The 17,475-nt window shown below is 39.0% G+C and overlaps 1 protein-coding gene across 3 annotated transcripts in view; it reads right to left on the bottom strand.

Moving 5' to 3' along the window:
• YLPM1 (YLP motif containing 1) overlaps nt 1-6,007 on the bottom strand; it is an 81,602-nt gene extending 75,595 nt beyond the window's left edge. For all 3 annotated transcript variants that reach the window (XR_008917186.1, XM_056820781.1, XM_007472807.3), the window contains exon 1: nt 4,979-6,007. Coding sequence is in view for 2 of the 3 variants with exons in the window: in XM_056820781.1 (XP_056676759.1) it covers nt 4,979-5,848 (870 nt within the window). In the remaining variant the exon portion in view is untranslated. The remainder of the gene's footprint in view (nt 1-4,978) is intronic.
• Nucleotides 6,008-17,475: the final 11,468 nt, after the last annotated feature.

The following is a 17,475-nucleotide window of genomic DNA, read 5'->3' on the forward strand; positions in this document are numbered from 1 at the left end:
AACAAGTCATATGAGACTTTGGGTTCCTGGATCTCTCTGAAGGGCCCAAACTCAGCAAGGCAATGCCCAATTACTCTACTGTGGCTACTATGCACATTATGAGCAAAAAAAGACAAGAGTCAGGTGGGGTCTGAGAGTTCATACATCTGGTGGCTCGTCTAATAGAATAGTTCTAACTCCATGGTGAAGGTGTATACATTCACAAAGGACTCAAAAAAACAAACAAACTGGGCAACTGACCAGAAGTCAGATGGTATCTACCCTCACAAACTTTTTATCAGAATATTAAAAGTAAATTTAAAAATATGAGACTGTAACTGATATAAAGGTTGTGAAAGAAGTGATCAGAGAACAAAAAGATGAAGAAGTGAATATAGCTGCTCAATTGTTCTGGAGTGCTGACAAAGAAAACACTTGTGACATTATAATGTATTATATAGTTGTATCTGGTTATTTCTACCACTTTTATCTTTTAAGAGCAGGGCAAAGAATACACCATGAAGGAATTGGTTATATTCCTGGTTTGCAAATCAATAAACAAGCATTTGTAACTATGTCTTGTTAAATCAAAGATTGCTTGAGACTTTAGCAAGTAGATAGGGCAAGAAAAGCTATGGGGTATTAGCTAACTGTCTCATTAAAAAGACATCACCTATTTATATTTTACCTTAGACAAAGTACCAGTTTTCAAAGAATAGTAACAATGATTCAATCATTCTGCAAAGAATAGAAACAATGATATCAACTTGTCTGGTTATTTGTTGCTGTCACCTACAAATCTTTGAGTAACTTCCTCCTTATTCAAGGATAAGAATGTAAGATTATAGCTCTAGAGCTGAAAAAGGGTTCAGAAAGACACAGCTAGGTAGCACAACAAGCCTAGAAGGGAAGAACAGGGTTCAAATCTGACCTTAGATACTTCTTAGGTATGTCATCCTCTCAATTGCTTAACCCTTACCATTCTTCTTAGAATTAATTCTAAGGCAGGAGGGAAAGGAAGAGAGTGAGAAAGAAAAAAGAAAATTTTAGTGGTCCTTTAGTCGGACACTTCCTTCTATAGATGAACCCCAAAAGATTCAGTGACTTCCCCAAACTCACATAGATGGTAAGCATTAGAAGCAGTTTTTAAATCCAGTTCCGCTAGCTTGAATCAGTGGTTTTTCCACTATACCAGGATCCCTTCTAAATGAAGTTCAGTAACTAGGCTCTTTTCCTTCTACCTCAACTCTCCTGTTCTCATTCTTGAGATCTTTTAATACCCATACTTTAGAAAAAACAACATCCACACCAATGTGAAAATTTTACATATAATGGGCATAATGTCTCTTTAAATATTCTGGCCCCCAGTTCCTCACACTTCAACTCCAGTGACTGCCCTCCCTTTCACCTAAACTCAACCACTCAACAGGAATGGTCACAACAGATTACGCCATCACTTCACAGTAATAATTTGATATTTTCTTTCTTTCCATAAACTCCTATCTTTTCATCTCCTACTATTTCACTTCTCTCTACATTTATTCTTCATCTTTACCTCCATCTTTAGACCCAATTCCATCTCCATACATACATCTCTTCTCATCCTTACTCTAGACTCACTTTTGCCCTCGGTTTGGATATCACTTGCTCCTATCCTTCCACAATTCACAACTGCCCATCCTCAACCCTAAGTCACCCTACCATCATCACCACCTGCCTTCTCTCTCCTATTTCATAGGCTGCCTGTACTGCTAGAGAAGCAGTCAAACAACCATAATAACTTTACCCTGACTATCTAGCCCTTACCCCTCCTCTTCTGTCTTAAAATCAATACTAAAATGGAAGATAAAGGTTTTTAAAAAAAGAATAATAAAAGCATAATACAAATTAATGCAATATCTAATATTCCTTGACCCCACACTATTAAAGGCCAATCCTTTTACTCTTCCCTGAATCATTTTCTCCTTACAATGACTTTTGAATGTTGTTCCTTTTCTCAAGTCCTAAAACCACCTCCAATCCCTGCTCTTTTAGCATATAATCTCACATCTTTCTATGAAATAAATTCACAAATTTGTAATTCCCTTATCTCCTCTACGTCATACCTTAATGCTTTCTACCATCTTTACTAATGCTCTCCTTTGTTCCAATCTGAGAAAGACACTTCTTTTCTTGCCAATTCTAAGGCATGTCATTGGTTTTATTCTCTCCAAAAAACCTTCCAATGTTCCCTCTCTTATCACAAATCATTCCTTACCTATTGTCTCACTCTGTTGCCTAAAAACATGCTCAAAGGTTTACTTAACCTTTAAAAAGTCTTCATTTGATTCTACTATCTGTTCATTTTATTATCCTATAGCCTTTCTCCATCCACTGTCAAAACCTAGAAAGAGCTATCCATATTCCATGTCTCTACTTCCTCACTTCTCAACCCATGACTTTTGAGTGGTTCACACACTGAAATTGCCCTCTCAAGTTGCCAATGATCTCAACCACCAAATCCAATGGCATTTTCTCAGTATTCTTTCTTTGAGTAAATTGCTGCATTCGACATTACCAATCTTAGATTTTAGAAATGAGTCCATAAAATCACAAATATTCAGTTGGAAAGAATGTTACAGACTAAAGAGTCCAACTCCCTCATTTTATGGTTGAAGAATCAGAGGCCCAAGGGGAAGTAAATAAATTTCCCCTGAATTGCAAAGGTAATAAATAGCAAAACTATAATTCAATCCAAATCCAGTATTCTTTCCACTACATCATACCTTTCCCTTCTCTTAATGAGATAATTCTTGCAAAGCACTTAGGGAAGTTCTTGGAACACAGTAGGCATTTAATAAATGCTTATTCCTTCCTCCCAGCACTTCTTAACGTGATTGTTCTTTCTCAGTCTCCTTTGCTGGATCATCATAAATCTACCCACATTTCCGACTGCTTCCTGGACAACTCCACCTAGATGATATATTCTGTTAACCTCTCAAATTAAATTTGAGAACACTCTAGAGCAAATACCAACAACACGGAAATGGGTTCAAGTCAAGAAAACATGTGATACCCAGTGGAATCATGTGCCAGCTATGGGAGAGGTGGGGGGGGGGGGAAGAAAATGATTTTTGTTTCCAATGAATAATGTTTGGAAATTATCAAATAAAATAATGTTTAAAATAAATTTGAACAAAACCAAACTAATTATATTTCTCTTGAAGCCTACCCTTCTTGTAAACTTTTTATTTCTGTAGACATTGTCACCTGTTTCCCCATTGTTGTTTTGAAAAGGACTGGTGACATCACTGGGTGATGTCTTGACTCTCATGAGTGAAATAGATTTAGGTGAGGTAGAGTTGCAAAAAGTTGTCAGCCTTTCACTTTTCAACATTCATCCAAATCCAGTGGCAAGACAAAAGTCAGTCCAACTATAGATGGCCCAGTATGCAGTGAATGACCCTGTCTTCTTTAATGTCTGACCAAGCTTTAAGTGGCCTTTGGAACAAATTGTTCTCATCTGTCCATCCTGCTGGGGGGGAAATCTTCAAAGCTTGAGGTAGACATCTTCCAAAGGAGTTTCCCAATTACTCAATTACTATACTAGAGTTATCTTTTAACTCTTCTCCTCATTTAATACCTCCATCCCCCAGCCAACCAGTTGCTAAATTCTGTTCCCTCTTTTGCCTTCCTCTCCATTGCCATCACCCTAGTTTGCCTCTTATCTCTTTTGGCCAAGACTATTATTGTCTCCAGTTTCTACCCCTTGTCAAATCTTTTCTTCGAAAAGCAGCAGTTCCTTCTTGCCTATTAGATAAAATATAACCCCATTAGCACTGATATACATTTTGAGCCTTATTTTATCTTACTCCCCTTTATGTGTTTTACATTCCAGCCAAACTGGAATACTATGTGTTCTCTATACTTAAAATTCTATCTTCTGCCTCCATATATTCACACAAGCCCATGTGTGGAAATCCACCTTTATCCTTCATCTCTGCTTTTCAAAACCCTATCTTCAAAATTTTGAATCCTCAACATTGTCCCCCAATCCCTATAATTAGTGTTTTCTCTCTCCTCAAATAACCTGGTATTAACTTTTCTGTGAACAGGTTATACACCCCAATTCTAACCCTAGTAAAATATAAGCTCCTTAAGGGTAGATTTGTCTCCCTAGTCTAGAAGAGTACTGTGCACTTAATGTTTGTTAAATTCAAGTGAATTATTAATGACCAATAAAATGTAATTCCAATACTGTTGGAAAGTAAAAGATGTATGAATTTATGGTTAATCTTCTGAGCCACTGATTCTCCAGAAAGGTCAGATACAAAGACAGAAACCTGTGTCACTCAAAGCAAGTGCCCTCATAGAAAGGAGCTATCAAATGAAAACAGTTACTATCCAAATTAGGCCTCTCTTGACAAGACAATCCTCATTTTCCAACACCAGTTACAACTAGACAGTGAAACGAACCCTAGTTAGGAACTTAAATTCTATAGCTATAAATGGTATCAAATGAATAAAAAGTATAGTTAAAATTAGAGAAATACATATATATTCAGAATATAACACAATCAAACCAGTTTTCTTTCTTTTCAATGGAAATTTCTCATTTAAATTACTATAGAAAAGCCATTTATCATGTTAGCACAAATTCTAAGCCAGATAGAAGCTCTTTTGAAAGAGTTAAATTTAAAATTTAACTGAGATGTCATCCTTTACTCATCTCACTAATCCTGGGTATCTAAAACCTCTTTAACCGTTTACTCTGTTTTGTAAACTATAAATAGCTCTCTTAAGCAGGGAAGAGGCCCTGCAACCTTATTTCCTTGGTCTCTATGCCTGGGTTGGACCATTTATATTTTCATAATCCTCTGGATTTATTCCTTGTAAATTGAGTCCTGTTAATTACAGATAACCCCTCCAGACTCCAAAATATCCCTGCTCCATTAAAGAACTTTCTTTTTTGTCTTAAGATCGCCAACTGGCAAACCTTCTGTTCAAGATGAATGCTTACCTGTGGGGTCATAGTGGAAGGATCTGGTTGAGGAGGGACGGGCTGCTCAGCACCTGTGTTCTTGGCACCACTCTCCAGTGGCTCTTGCTGGGCAGCTGTACTGGTACCAGAAGGGCTGGGTTGTAGTGAAGCCAGTTGTGATTTGGAATGGGACTGAGAGGAGTGGGAAGGAGATGACTGGGATTGGGGCAAATAAGGCTGGGAATGGGGCAAGTATGATTGAGAGGAGGTGGAGTAGGATGGGGTGGACTGAGAAGGTGCAATGTAGGATTGGGAAGGTGGGGACTGGGAAGGGGATGGTTGAGCTGGTGGCAGGTAGGACTGGGATGAGGATTGGGGGAAATAAGAGGGCGGAGGTTGAGCGGGGGGCATGTAAGATTGGGAAGGAGGGATGTAGGAACCCGGGGGCACCGGGGGAGACTCGGGAGGGGAATCCAGCTCCATGGGTACTGGACCAGGGGGCCCATCTCGGTGCTGCTGGAGCATCTGATGCTTGTACTGCTGCTGCTTCTGATAGCTTAGGACCGGTCCCGGCGGTGGGGGCATAGGCGGCGGCGGCGGCTGCCAGTCCCCGTAGCCCCCGCCGGGCATGACCGGAGGGGGCGGCAAGGGCGGCGGGGGGAGGTGATGGGGCTGAAGGACGCACTGCATCTGCTTCTGGTGCATCTGCTGCAGCTGCTGGAGCTGCGCCAAGTGCTGCTCGCGGAAGCTCAGGAAGCCTGAGGAGGCAGGGGCCGCCGGCGCCGCCGCGCTCGAGTAGCCGCCGGGCCCCGGGGAGGCCTCGGGGAGCCCCACGGGCGGAGGCGGCGGAGGCACCGGGGGCGGCGGGTAATGGCTGGCTCCGCCATACCGGCCCCAAGTCGGGTACATGTCGGAGAAGGGGGCAGAGCGATCCCCGGCGCCGTTACTCGTCGCAACCGACCCAGAGGTCTGTAGCCGCCGCGACAGCCGGAACTCGCGGCGTCTCCAGGCCTCGGAGCGTGTAAACGGAGCGCGCAAGTGCGCAGGCGCTGGACGCCTTCGCCCGCGACTGCAGAGACGAAGGCAGGGGCGGGGTCTAGCCTACTGCGCTTGCGTAGTAACCATTGAGAAGAGAACAAAGGCGAGGTAGAGCGGCCCTGTCTTGTTGACTCTTGGTTGCCATCTTTCTTCGGGTCTGGAAATCGTCTCCGTCTGTAGAACGTTGCCATAGAATCACAGACTGTTTATAGAGTCCCATGATACCCTGGAAAATAGTTCGTGTCACAAGATCAAAGATCAAGAGTTGAAAGTGTCCTTAGGCATTATCTAATCCACTCCTGTCATTTTACACATAGAAGAAACTGAGGCTTAAATGTCAATGAATCCTTTGTGTAGCAATACTCTATCCTGGTACTCAAGACCCTCCACAATCATACTCAACCTGCCTTTCCAATCTTGTCTCCCACAACCAATATACTGAAAAATATTGTTATTGTTCAATTTTTTCTGACGCTTTCTGACCCTCATTTGAGTTTTTGTTTTTGTTTTCTGACAAAAACACTGGAGTAGTTTGCCATTTCCTAATGGAAATATGTGACTTATCCAAGGTCACACAGTTAGTATCTGAGGCTGGATTTGAACTCAGATCTTCCTGACTCCAGGCATTTGACTTCTTTTACTGAAAATTAGAATGAGAGATTTGGAATTGAAGGAGAAATTCAGTCTTTTAATTCGCCCCCCCCCTTCCATTAAAAAAAATAATAAATGGGTAAATGAAAACCCAAATGTGAATGGTTCCTTATACTTTATAGCAGGTAGAGGTTTTTAAAAAATGAATTGATAACTGTATTTGTGGTTTTCTATATGCATATTTTATTCTATATATTTAAAAACATTATTAACATTATTCTGAGAAGCAACTTTATTGCACTGCCAAAGGAGTTCAGGAAAAAAATAGTCTAAGAAGCAAGCTCTACTTCAAAAGAGAACACATAAGCAGAGTAGTGTTGCTACTACCATGCTAAATTAAATATACAGTTTAAAAAAATTAAAGTATATGTTATAGAATTTCACAATGGCATACAGTTCCTTTTTGTCTCACCCCCTTTTTTATCTTAAGTACATCTCTTCTTAGTTTCTCTTAATTATATATAGACTTCTCCAAGGGTCTATTTTTTTTCTCTAGCCTCCTTCTGAGACAGTTGTCCTTCCTTTCCTATATTACTTAAAGATCCCAAGTTCTTTAGTTTGATGGAAATTCCCATTCTTGGTAGTGTTTTCTCCCCCTAAAGACAATGTTTCCAGAGTTCCAGAGTTTGGCTCGGTGTGGTGTGTGTGTATGATTCTGTGTGGTGATCATAAGAGCATTGTCTGCCTTGCTTTGATTAAAGACTTGTTCTATTAACTACATTGTTCTACATTGTTTTTCAGGTTGATATTATAAAGTTCATAATTTTAAAAAAATATTTTTTAAAAAAGGCCCTGTCTCCAGATTCTTCTCTACATTCAAATTCTTTAGCCTAGCATTTAATGCCCTCTGCAATTCTGACTTATATTTTCCATCTTATTTCCTACAGTCTGCCCTCAAACCCCTACCCCACTCAAGCTGACTTCTTCATAAAACCTTCTGTTTCTTTAATTGTAAAATAAATTAAGCAGTTGGACTAGACAATAAGGACTCCAAAGCCCTTTCCAGCTTTAAATTCTTTTATTTCTTCCTGTGCCATGCTCATTCCCATATTTCTGTATTTGCTCATACTGATTCCTTGTCCTGGAATGTCACCATTCTAATGCCTCCATCTAATTCTTCCTCAACTATAAAGGCCCTGTGAATATTCCACCTCCTTCTGGAAGTTTTCTTGACAATTTGAAGCCATATTCACTTTTTTCTCTGAATTTCCATAGCACTTATGGTATAAATTATACAATCTACCATTTGCTTCTATGCTTTCACACTTCCATGTTCCCTATGTGTTAATCTTCATTTCATCAACCAAACTGTAATCTCCTTAAGGGCAAGGACTGTGTTTTCTTATTTCCCCCAATAGAAGCGCAGAGATGAGAATGTCAGGTCCTGAAGAAAGTTGGTGACTTGAAGATGGTGAAAGTAACTATCCCAGACATCACTCTGGGAAAAAGTGGGAACAGGGAAGGCAAGATGTACACAGCTGAGTTTTGCCCCTCTTTCCCTATGGCATCTAGAGATGATGTTACCTGGCAGAGGTAGGTCCAAGTCAATCAATCATCCGTCAATAAAAATAATAATAAATAATAATAATAAAATAAAAATAAAAATAAGCAACTACTATGTGTTTATTAGGAATGTAAAAACAAAAATGAATGTCTCTGCCCCCAAGGAGCTTACAGTCTAACTGGGAAACTAGAGAGACTAGAAAGACTTACTGTAAAAGATGGGTTCTTAGTTGGGACGTTAAAGAAACCAGGGGAGACTGAGTCTAGATCAGGCCTTTGGCATGTAAACCTCAAAATTCCTTAGACTTATAATTGTTGAAAATTTCACCATTGGGATATTTCATACTTGGAAAATTTCTTACTGATAGTCTATTGGAATGGGAACCCCATTGGCATGGGAGGTTCCTTCTCTTCCCTTCTTAAGATTACTTTAGGACAGAAACCCCTTGCTGAACAATGGAAAGGACTTTGACCTATGCTTAAGCATAGAACAGGAATTTCTTTGAGTCTTGATTGATTTTAGAATTGATGCAATGGAGATACTTGGAATAAATCTCCACCCTATTCAGTCCTAATAGGATTGAGTAAGGGCTGCAGCCTAGATCAAAATTTAATTATTCCAATCTCTACCATACTCAAGTTAACAGGATTTAGAAAGGGCTGTAGCAAAGGAGTATAGATTTAATCATTTGAAAATATGACCTTCAACAGACATGTGCAAAAGCCAGAAACCTCTGGGCGGTCCTGGGTTAAGCGAGAGCCTCCATTGACAGGGAAATTGATGAAGAGTGATTGGTAGATGTGAGGAATGAGGGGAGGCAACTTGGATGGTGTCCTTAAAGATAGGAGGGTCTGGAGACTGAGAGAGGATTGAGTTTTTGGTCGGTGTGGTTCCTGGGCTCTGAGGAAGCTTGCTCTGAAGGAAGCTGAAGGTGGGGGCCTCTGAGACTGTTTCTCCATTTTGGACACGTGAGTGAAAGGGACTGATCTCTTTTCTTTGCCCCAGCTATCTAAGGGCTTGGGCCTTTTGGCCCAGCCTAAACAGAAGGGGTATTTAAGCCCTATTCCCTTCTCTCCCCTTTCTCTCTATATATATATCTCTAATTCCTTTCTTGCTCCTATTGTAATTAAACTCCAAAAAAGGCTGACGGCTGACTTGAGTTTTTCATTTAGGAATTACATAGCTGATTCCTTGGCGACCTTAAATTAATATATATCAGTCTTTTAAAGTGATTCCCTTGTAACATTTGTGGCTGACCACACGGGAGTCTAAAGAATCCTCTCAATAAAACTTTTTCCTTGCCTTTTTACTATACTGTTTCACCACTTAGTCCTTTTTTTTTTTAAAAAAAAAAACTTGGCTTAAAGACACAGCTGCTAGAACACGTGAGTATAAAAAACTTTTTCTCTTTTCTCCTTAAGTTAAATTGGAATCAGCAGTTTTTTCTTTTTCTTCCCTTTAATCTTAAGGGACAGCTGGGTAGCTCAGCGGATTGAGAGCCAGCCCTAGAGGCAGAAGGTCCTGGGTTCAAATCGGACCTCAGATACTTCCCAGCTGTGTGACTCTGATAGACAGAAAACAGCTGTTTTTAAATCTCAGCAACAGGACTCTAAAGTCCTGGCTGGAAGAACTGTTTCTAAATATCCTTTCCCTTAAGGAACAAATTCCTGGATTAAAAAAAAAAAAAAACCCTGTGGAAAGTTTGTTGCTTTGCCCTGCTCCCCACGTGTTTTGTGAAATTACAAAATATACATATAAAAATGAGTACTACATTCTTTGACAATTATATGGCAGCTGAAGAAGTAGGGGCATTGAGGAATGAAGGATACCTCCAAATTTTTATATTAATAGGTACTGTCATTTTTGTACTCCTCAATACTATATTTAGAGATGAAAAAATAAAAAATATTGAGGATAAAATAGAAAAATTTGAGGATACAATAGAAAAAATTGAGGATACAATAGAAAAAATTGAGGATAAAATAGGAAATATTGAGAATAAAATAGAAAAACTTGAGGATAAAATAGGAAATATTGAGAATAAAATAGGAAATATTGAGGATAAAATGGGAGATATGGAAGATAAAATAGGAAAAATTGAGGAAAAAATGCAAGCCCAATTAGAAGATCTAAAATGTTTCTTACAGGATCAATGGGCAAACACCCACTCTACCAGAAACAGACCTGTTTCTGAACCTTTGAATGAGGAAATTTCCTTCCCTGAAATAGAGATGGAAAACACCTTCCCTATAGCCCAGTTAACAGACTGCTTCTCTCGTGCAGTGCAAATCTTGTCTGAATTTAATCCCCAAAACCCTTCCCCTGCAATCCCAGCTTCTCATGTTCCTTCTCCTACAGAAAACCAAATTCCAATGCAAGGGAGATCTTGTCCTCCTAGAGAAACCTGTCCTTGTCAAACTGACCCACAAGTGCAAAATTCAACTAGAGGCCTGTTTCCTCTAAGAGAAGTACCTGAAATAGGACAAAATGGGGATGTGGTGACTTTAAGACATAGGATACCGTTTACTCCCCAAGAAATAAATGAATTTACACGAAATATCCCCACATATGAACAAGATCCTTTTCTAGTAACAAAAAAGATGGGAGACATATTTTTTCAATATAATCCGTCTTACAAGGACGTTGAGAGCTTACTACAGGCTTTTTTAAGTGAACGTGAAAAAAATAAAATAATTGCTCATGTCAACAAAACCCGGGGGCGTAATGCAGCACATTGGCCATCTCAAGATCCCGAATGGGACTATAATAATCCTGAGGACTATCTACAACTATACCGTTGTAGAGAGGCCATCCTCACGGCCATGAAGGAATGTGCGGACAGTACAGATAAGTGGATGGAACTGGAAAAAATTAAGCAAAAGGAAAACGAAACACCCTCCAGATTTATGGACAGAATTATCGAGTTTGGGGACAGATACTTAGATTGGGACTTAAATAAAGAGAATAGTTTAAGACAAGTTAGAAGAATCTTTGTAAATAATTCTTGCAAAGTAATTAAAAATTATTTTAAAACACAATGCCCAAGATGGTCAGATATGGACCTTGAAGAATTGCGAAAAACAGCTATATATGTTTTTAAGGGAAACGAAGAAAAGGAGAAAGAGAATAATGATGACATGGAGGAAATGAAGAAAAAAATGAGATGTGTAATAGATAGGATAACTAAATTAGAAAGTGGGCATGATAATGAACCAACGACAATTGCCCCTCTCCAGAAATCCAATTATCAATCCATTACTTGCCACTTCTGTGAGAAGAAGGGCCACAAAATGATGGAATGTAGAACCTTTCTTAAGATGTTTGGAAGGAATACACAGTTTAATAATGGTTTTAGAAATAATAACTATAGAAATTATGATAATGGTTATAGAAACCAAAATTCTAGAAATTATAATAATGACTATGGAAATAACTATAATGAATATAGAAATAAGAGCTTTAGAAACCAGAATTATAGAAATAGGAATTGGGAATTTAATGACAATGCTCAAATTGAAGAAAATTTTAATGATAATACTCAACAATATATGAGAAATGGCGCTCGTCCAAAAATTACTCGAGGTACTAATGACCCTCAGAGAGGTGCCCTTCAGGGGGGTGCCCAAGGAATATCCCAAACACAATGATGGTGCCCGGGGGGGGCTGGGGCACAGGAATCAGAGGATACAACCTTTGATTTCCCAGACCCTGATGTCCTACTACCCGTTGTCCCTATCCACTGCCCTCCCCATACTAATGAACCCCATGTTACCTTAAAAGTGGGTAACACCTATTATGATTGTCTATTAGACACCGGAGCTTCCTGGTCTGTATTAAAGAGAACACCTGATTTACAATGTTATTCTATTGGCTCAGAGAATGTAATGGGAGTATCAGGAATAACCCAAAGAGTTAAAAGACTTCCTCCTAGAATGGTGTCTGTAGGACCCCTAGAGGTACAACACTCCTTCCTTTTGATGCCTGACTCCCCTTTAAATTTGCTGGGGAGGGACCTTCTATGCAAACTCAGAGCCACAATAACCTGCTCCCCAGATGGCTCATTATCATTAGAAGTACCAGAGGAATCTTTAAATTTACTCCCTGTACTTCTCTCTGAAAACCAGGAGGCAAAAGAACCTTCCATTTTTGAAATACCTAAAGATATACCAGAGTCTCTTTGGGCCACATCTTCTTCTGATGTAGGCTTACTTAAATCTGCTGTTCCTGTGCAGATAAAAACTAAATCTAGCCCACCTCCTTCTATCCCTCAGTATCCCCTCTCAAAGGAGGCAATTGAGGGTATTACACCAGTTATTAACTCATTAATAGAACAGGGAATAATAATCCCTTGCAAATCTGAATACAACACGCCCATCCTGCCAATTAAAAAACCAAAAAAAGGACCCGATGGCAAGCACATCTATAGATTCGTACAGGATCTAAGGGCAGTGAATAATCATGTTATAAAGAGACACTCCGTAGTTTCTAACATACATACTATTATTTCATCTATTCCTAGCACAGCTACATACTTTACAGTAGTAGACTTGTGTTCAGCTTTTTTTTCCATACCAATACATGAAAACTCCAGGCATATTTTTGCTTTCACCTGGAAGGGCTCACAATATACCTGGTGTCGGCTGCCACAGGGTTATGTCGAAAGTCCAAGCTTATTTGAGCAAATTTTGAGCCAAGACACAGACAATATAACATTTAAAAATAGCAAATTAATCAAATATGTAGATGATCTACTCTTGGCTTCAACAGATGCAGAAACATGTCAAGAAGATAGCAAACACCTTCTTTTGGAATTGCACAAAAGAGGACATGAAATCTCTAAGGATAAAGTTCAATGGTGTCTCCAAAAAGTAGAATATTTGGGATTCATCTTGACTGCGGGTGCTCGTTATATTTCTCCAAAACGAATTGAGAACATTCAAAAATTGAGTGCTCCTACCACTAAGAAACAGCTGAGAGCAATTTTAGGAGCAACAGGGTTTTGTAGACAATGGATTCCTTGCTATGGGGAAATCACTAAACCCCTTATAGCATTAACAAAGGATTCAGTTCCTGAACCCCTCAAATTAGAGCCTGAACACTTGTCAGCTCTAACAGATCTGAAAAAGGCTATCATGTCTGCCCCTGCTCTAGGCATCCCAGATTACAACAAGCCATTTACTTTATATGTGCATGAGCGAAGAGGAGTAGCCTCTGGTGTGTTAACTCAGACTTTGGGACCTTCTCAGCGCCCAATTGCTTATTATTCTGCCCAACTAGACCCAGTAGCAGCAGGAGCACCACCATGCCTTAGAGGAGTAGCTGCTACAGCCTTACTAGTAACAAAAACCGTTGATTTAGTATTGGGATGTCCATTAACAATAATGTGCCCACATGAGATTGAAGCATTATTGGTAAAACATAGAACACAGGCATTCTCGGATCAGAGAATTACAAGGTATGAAATAACCTTATTAAATAGTGAAAATATTACCTTGAAACGCTGTTCAACTCTTAACCCTGCCACCTTGCTTCCAGATTTACCTACTTCAGGAGAACCACTACATAACTGTGAAACATTAGTGTCCATGGCAGAAAAGCCTCGAGATAATCTCTTGGACACTCCCTTAGACAATGCAGATCTGATTTTATTTACCGATGGTTCCTCTTTTATGAGGGATGGCATACGTTACACTGGAGCTGCCGTAGTCTCAGAATTTGCCACTGAATGGTCAGCTTCACTACCTTCTAACATTAGCGCTCAAGGAGCAGAACTCATAGCTCTAAAACAAGCTTGTATAATTGCCAAGGATAAAAAGGCAACAATTTATACGGATTCTAGATATGCTTTCGGCATTTGTCACTCAGTCGGGATGCTATGGCTCCAAAGAGGATTTTTAACCTCAGCTGGAAAATCCATAGCTAATGCAGAAATTATTAATGAAGTTCTTTCTTCTCTCAAACTGCCTAAAGCCCTAGCTGTAGTTCATTGCTCTGCCCATACAGGTGGCTCTGACCCTGTCTCTAGAGGAAATGACCGAGCAGATGCCGCTGCAAAACTAGCAGCCATAGAAGGACCTGGATTAATTTTAACATTAACAACCACTGATAATTTAAATTTATCACTCTCCTATAATGAAAAGGAAGTGGAAAAATGGAAACAAAAATTTAAAGCAAAACAAATTAATGGAGTATGGGTGTCACCTGAAGGAAAACCCCTGCTCCCTAGAAGTTTCTATAACCAAATTTGCCAATCTATTCATAAAAATGGTCATTTTGGCACCCAGGGCATCGTGGACTCTGTCAAGAGAGTATGGATAGCCCCTGGTATAACTACTGTAGCCTCTAAAGTATGTTCAGCCTGCCCTATTTGCCAGGCATATAACCAACATGCATATCGTGGAAAAGCCTTTGGGGGACGTCCTCTGGCTTACACACCTTTTGAACACCTACAGATAGATTTCATAACAATGCCAAAGGCTGGACGTTATAAATTTTGTCTAGTAATTGTAGATCAACTAACCAGATGGCCGGAAGCATTTCCTACAACCCGAGCCACAGCAGATTTTGTTGCAAAGATACTTTTAAAAGAAATTATTCCTCGTTTTGGCCTACCAGCACGTATTGACTCCGATAGAGGGAGTCATTTTACCGATTCTGTCTTAAATCAAATATATTCTTGCTTGGGGATAACTCCAAAATTCCATGTTCCATATCACCCCCAGAGCTCAGGCCAAGTGGAGAGGATGAATAAAGAACTTAAGACTATGATTGGCAAATTATGCACTGAGACCCATTTAAAATGGCCTGAAATTCTCCCTCTGGCCCTATTTTATCTTAGAAGCAGGCCTAGAGGAGACTTACATATTTCACCATTTGAGATGCTTTTTGGACATCCGCCTATACAGGCTAAGCCTTTCTCCCCGGCTTATACATCGCTATTAGGGGGAGATATTACTATTGCTTCCTATATACAGGAGTTACAGCACAAACTACGTGAACTTCATGAATCTGGAGCTGCAGTACAAGCTGGACCATTAGACTTTTCTCTGCATGACCTGAACCCAGGAGATAAAGTTTATATCAAGAATTTCAAGCGAACTGGAGCAACTGAACCTTCATGGGAAGGACCATTCCAAATATTATTAACTACTCCAACATCTATAAAGATTGGAGAAAGAGACTCTTGGATTCACTGCTCACATGTGAAGAAAGCATCTTCTGCTGAGACTGATTGACTCTATCCTATCATATGAATTGTGACTCTATCTTATCATATGAATTGGAGATAATAATCCATAGACAAATGGATGCTGGTTTTTTTTCAAGAATATATTGAATTACTGATTTTTTTCTTATTTTTTCTTATTTCTTTTCTTTTATTTTTTGATCAGAATATTTGATTTTTTCTCATTTTTGTACTGAAGGTACACATAATTAATATTAATATTTTTTCCCTGCAGTAATACAAGTTAATATATATACTCTTGTTATAATATCAATATATGCCTAAAAGCTTTAAACTATGGGAACCTGCCATTTATTGATAAAATATTATAGGACTGTGATTAATGTTTGTGTCTGATTCCAGGAAAAGGGATAAAAACAAGGAGCACAGACTAAACCTGAATAGTGCCAATAGAGCACACATGAAATATTAAAGTGAGACTCAAGGTTGCGACGCTTAACTTATGTTTAAGTCGTAGGACTTCCTTGTATCTACACTCCTTTCGAAGTACTCAAACAAGTACAAAGCTTGACTATCATGCTGGCTCCCTATATCTCTGAAGGAAAAAAAATCAGACAAGGGAATGACATTTCCCCATCAAAATAGAATTCTAATTCTTTTCTTCTTATATTATGGCAACTTCCTGTAGTCTTGGCTACAAATGGCTAAGTGAAATATTACTGCATTCTGTCCTACATACTTGTGGGATAGAAATTACTTTAAACTGGACCTATACAAGGTCTATTTTGAGTTTTTCTTATGTTTTTGATTATTTTTTCTATTCTTTTGATAATTGACACATACAACCCCATAACTGAACATTGCATTCTGAGCTAAACTTGATATTTTTTTTTAATACTTACTTCAGGGGGGATTGTATTTTAATTTAAAATCTAAGAATTTTTGAATTTTTTTTGTTTGAGATTTTATTTTTATAAAAATCCAAGACTTTTGTTTAAGATTTTACTTTTATAAAAAATTCAAAGATTTTGATTTTGTTCAAGAAAAGATCTTCAAGAAAGAAGCTTGAAACTTTTATATCCAGAGAATGAACTGTTGCAGAAAGATGCCAAAAACCTACACTTCATCAAGAAGATCAAGAATGAACTTTGGATGTGATTGATTGGACTGAACTTTTGATTGAACATTTATTGTAACATTTATGCCAAAAGGGACTGCCCCTAATTTGGCTTTCTGTCAATGCGCCTAGCAAACATTGGTTTTGCTTTCTTTTCTTTTCTATTTCCTCTCTCACCATTCTAATTTCTCCTAGAAAATTGAATATTGTATATATCTTTAGTTAGAAGTGAATTTAGAACTACAAAATGATTATATTAAGTGATCAATGGGGAGACTAGTCTCCCAATGATCATCAGGGGGGATTGTAAACCTCAAAATTCCTTAGACTTATAATTGTTGAAAATTTCACCATTGGGATATTTCATACTTGGAAAATTTCTTACTGATAGTCTATTGGAATGGGAACCCCATTGGCATGGGAGGTTCCTTCTCTTCCCTTCTTAAGATTACTTTAGGACAGAAACCCCTTGCTGAACAATGGAAAGGACTTTGACCTATGCTTAAGCATAGAACAGGAATTTCTTTGAGTCTTGATTGATTTTAGAATTGATGCAATGGAGATACTTGGAATAAATCTCCACCCTATTCAGTCCTAATAGGATTGAGTAAGGGCTGCAGCCTAGATCAAAATTTAATTATTCCAATCTCTACCATACTCAAGTTAACAGGATTTAGAAAGGGCTGTAGCAAAGGAGTATAGATTTAATCATTTGAAAATATGACCTTCAACAGACATGTGCAAAAGCCAGAAACCTCTGGGCGGTCCTGGGTTAAGCGAGAGCCTCCATTGACAGGGAAATTGATGAAGAGTGATTGGTAGATGTGAGGAATGAGGGGAGGCAACTTGGATGGTGTCCTTAAAGATAGGAGGGTCTGGAGACTGAGAGAGGATTGAGTTTTTGGTCGGTGTGGTTCCTGGGCTCTGAGGAAGCTTGCTCTGAAGGAAGCTGAAGGTGGGGGCCTCTGAGACTGTTTCTCCATTTTGGACACGTGAGTGAAAGGGACTGATCTCTTTTCTTTGCCCCAGCTATCTAAGGG

This window comes from Monodelphis domestica, chromosome 1 (assembly GCF_027887165.1).
Source record: "Monodelphis domestica isolate mMonDom1 chromosome 1, mMonDom1.pri, whole genome shotgun sequence".
Classification (NCBI taxonomy): Eukaryota; Metazoa; Chordata; class Mammalia; order Didelphimorphia; family Didelphidae; genus Monodelphis; species Monodelphis domestica.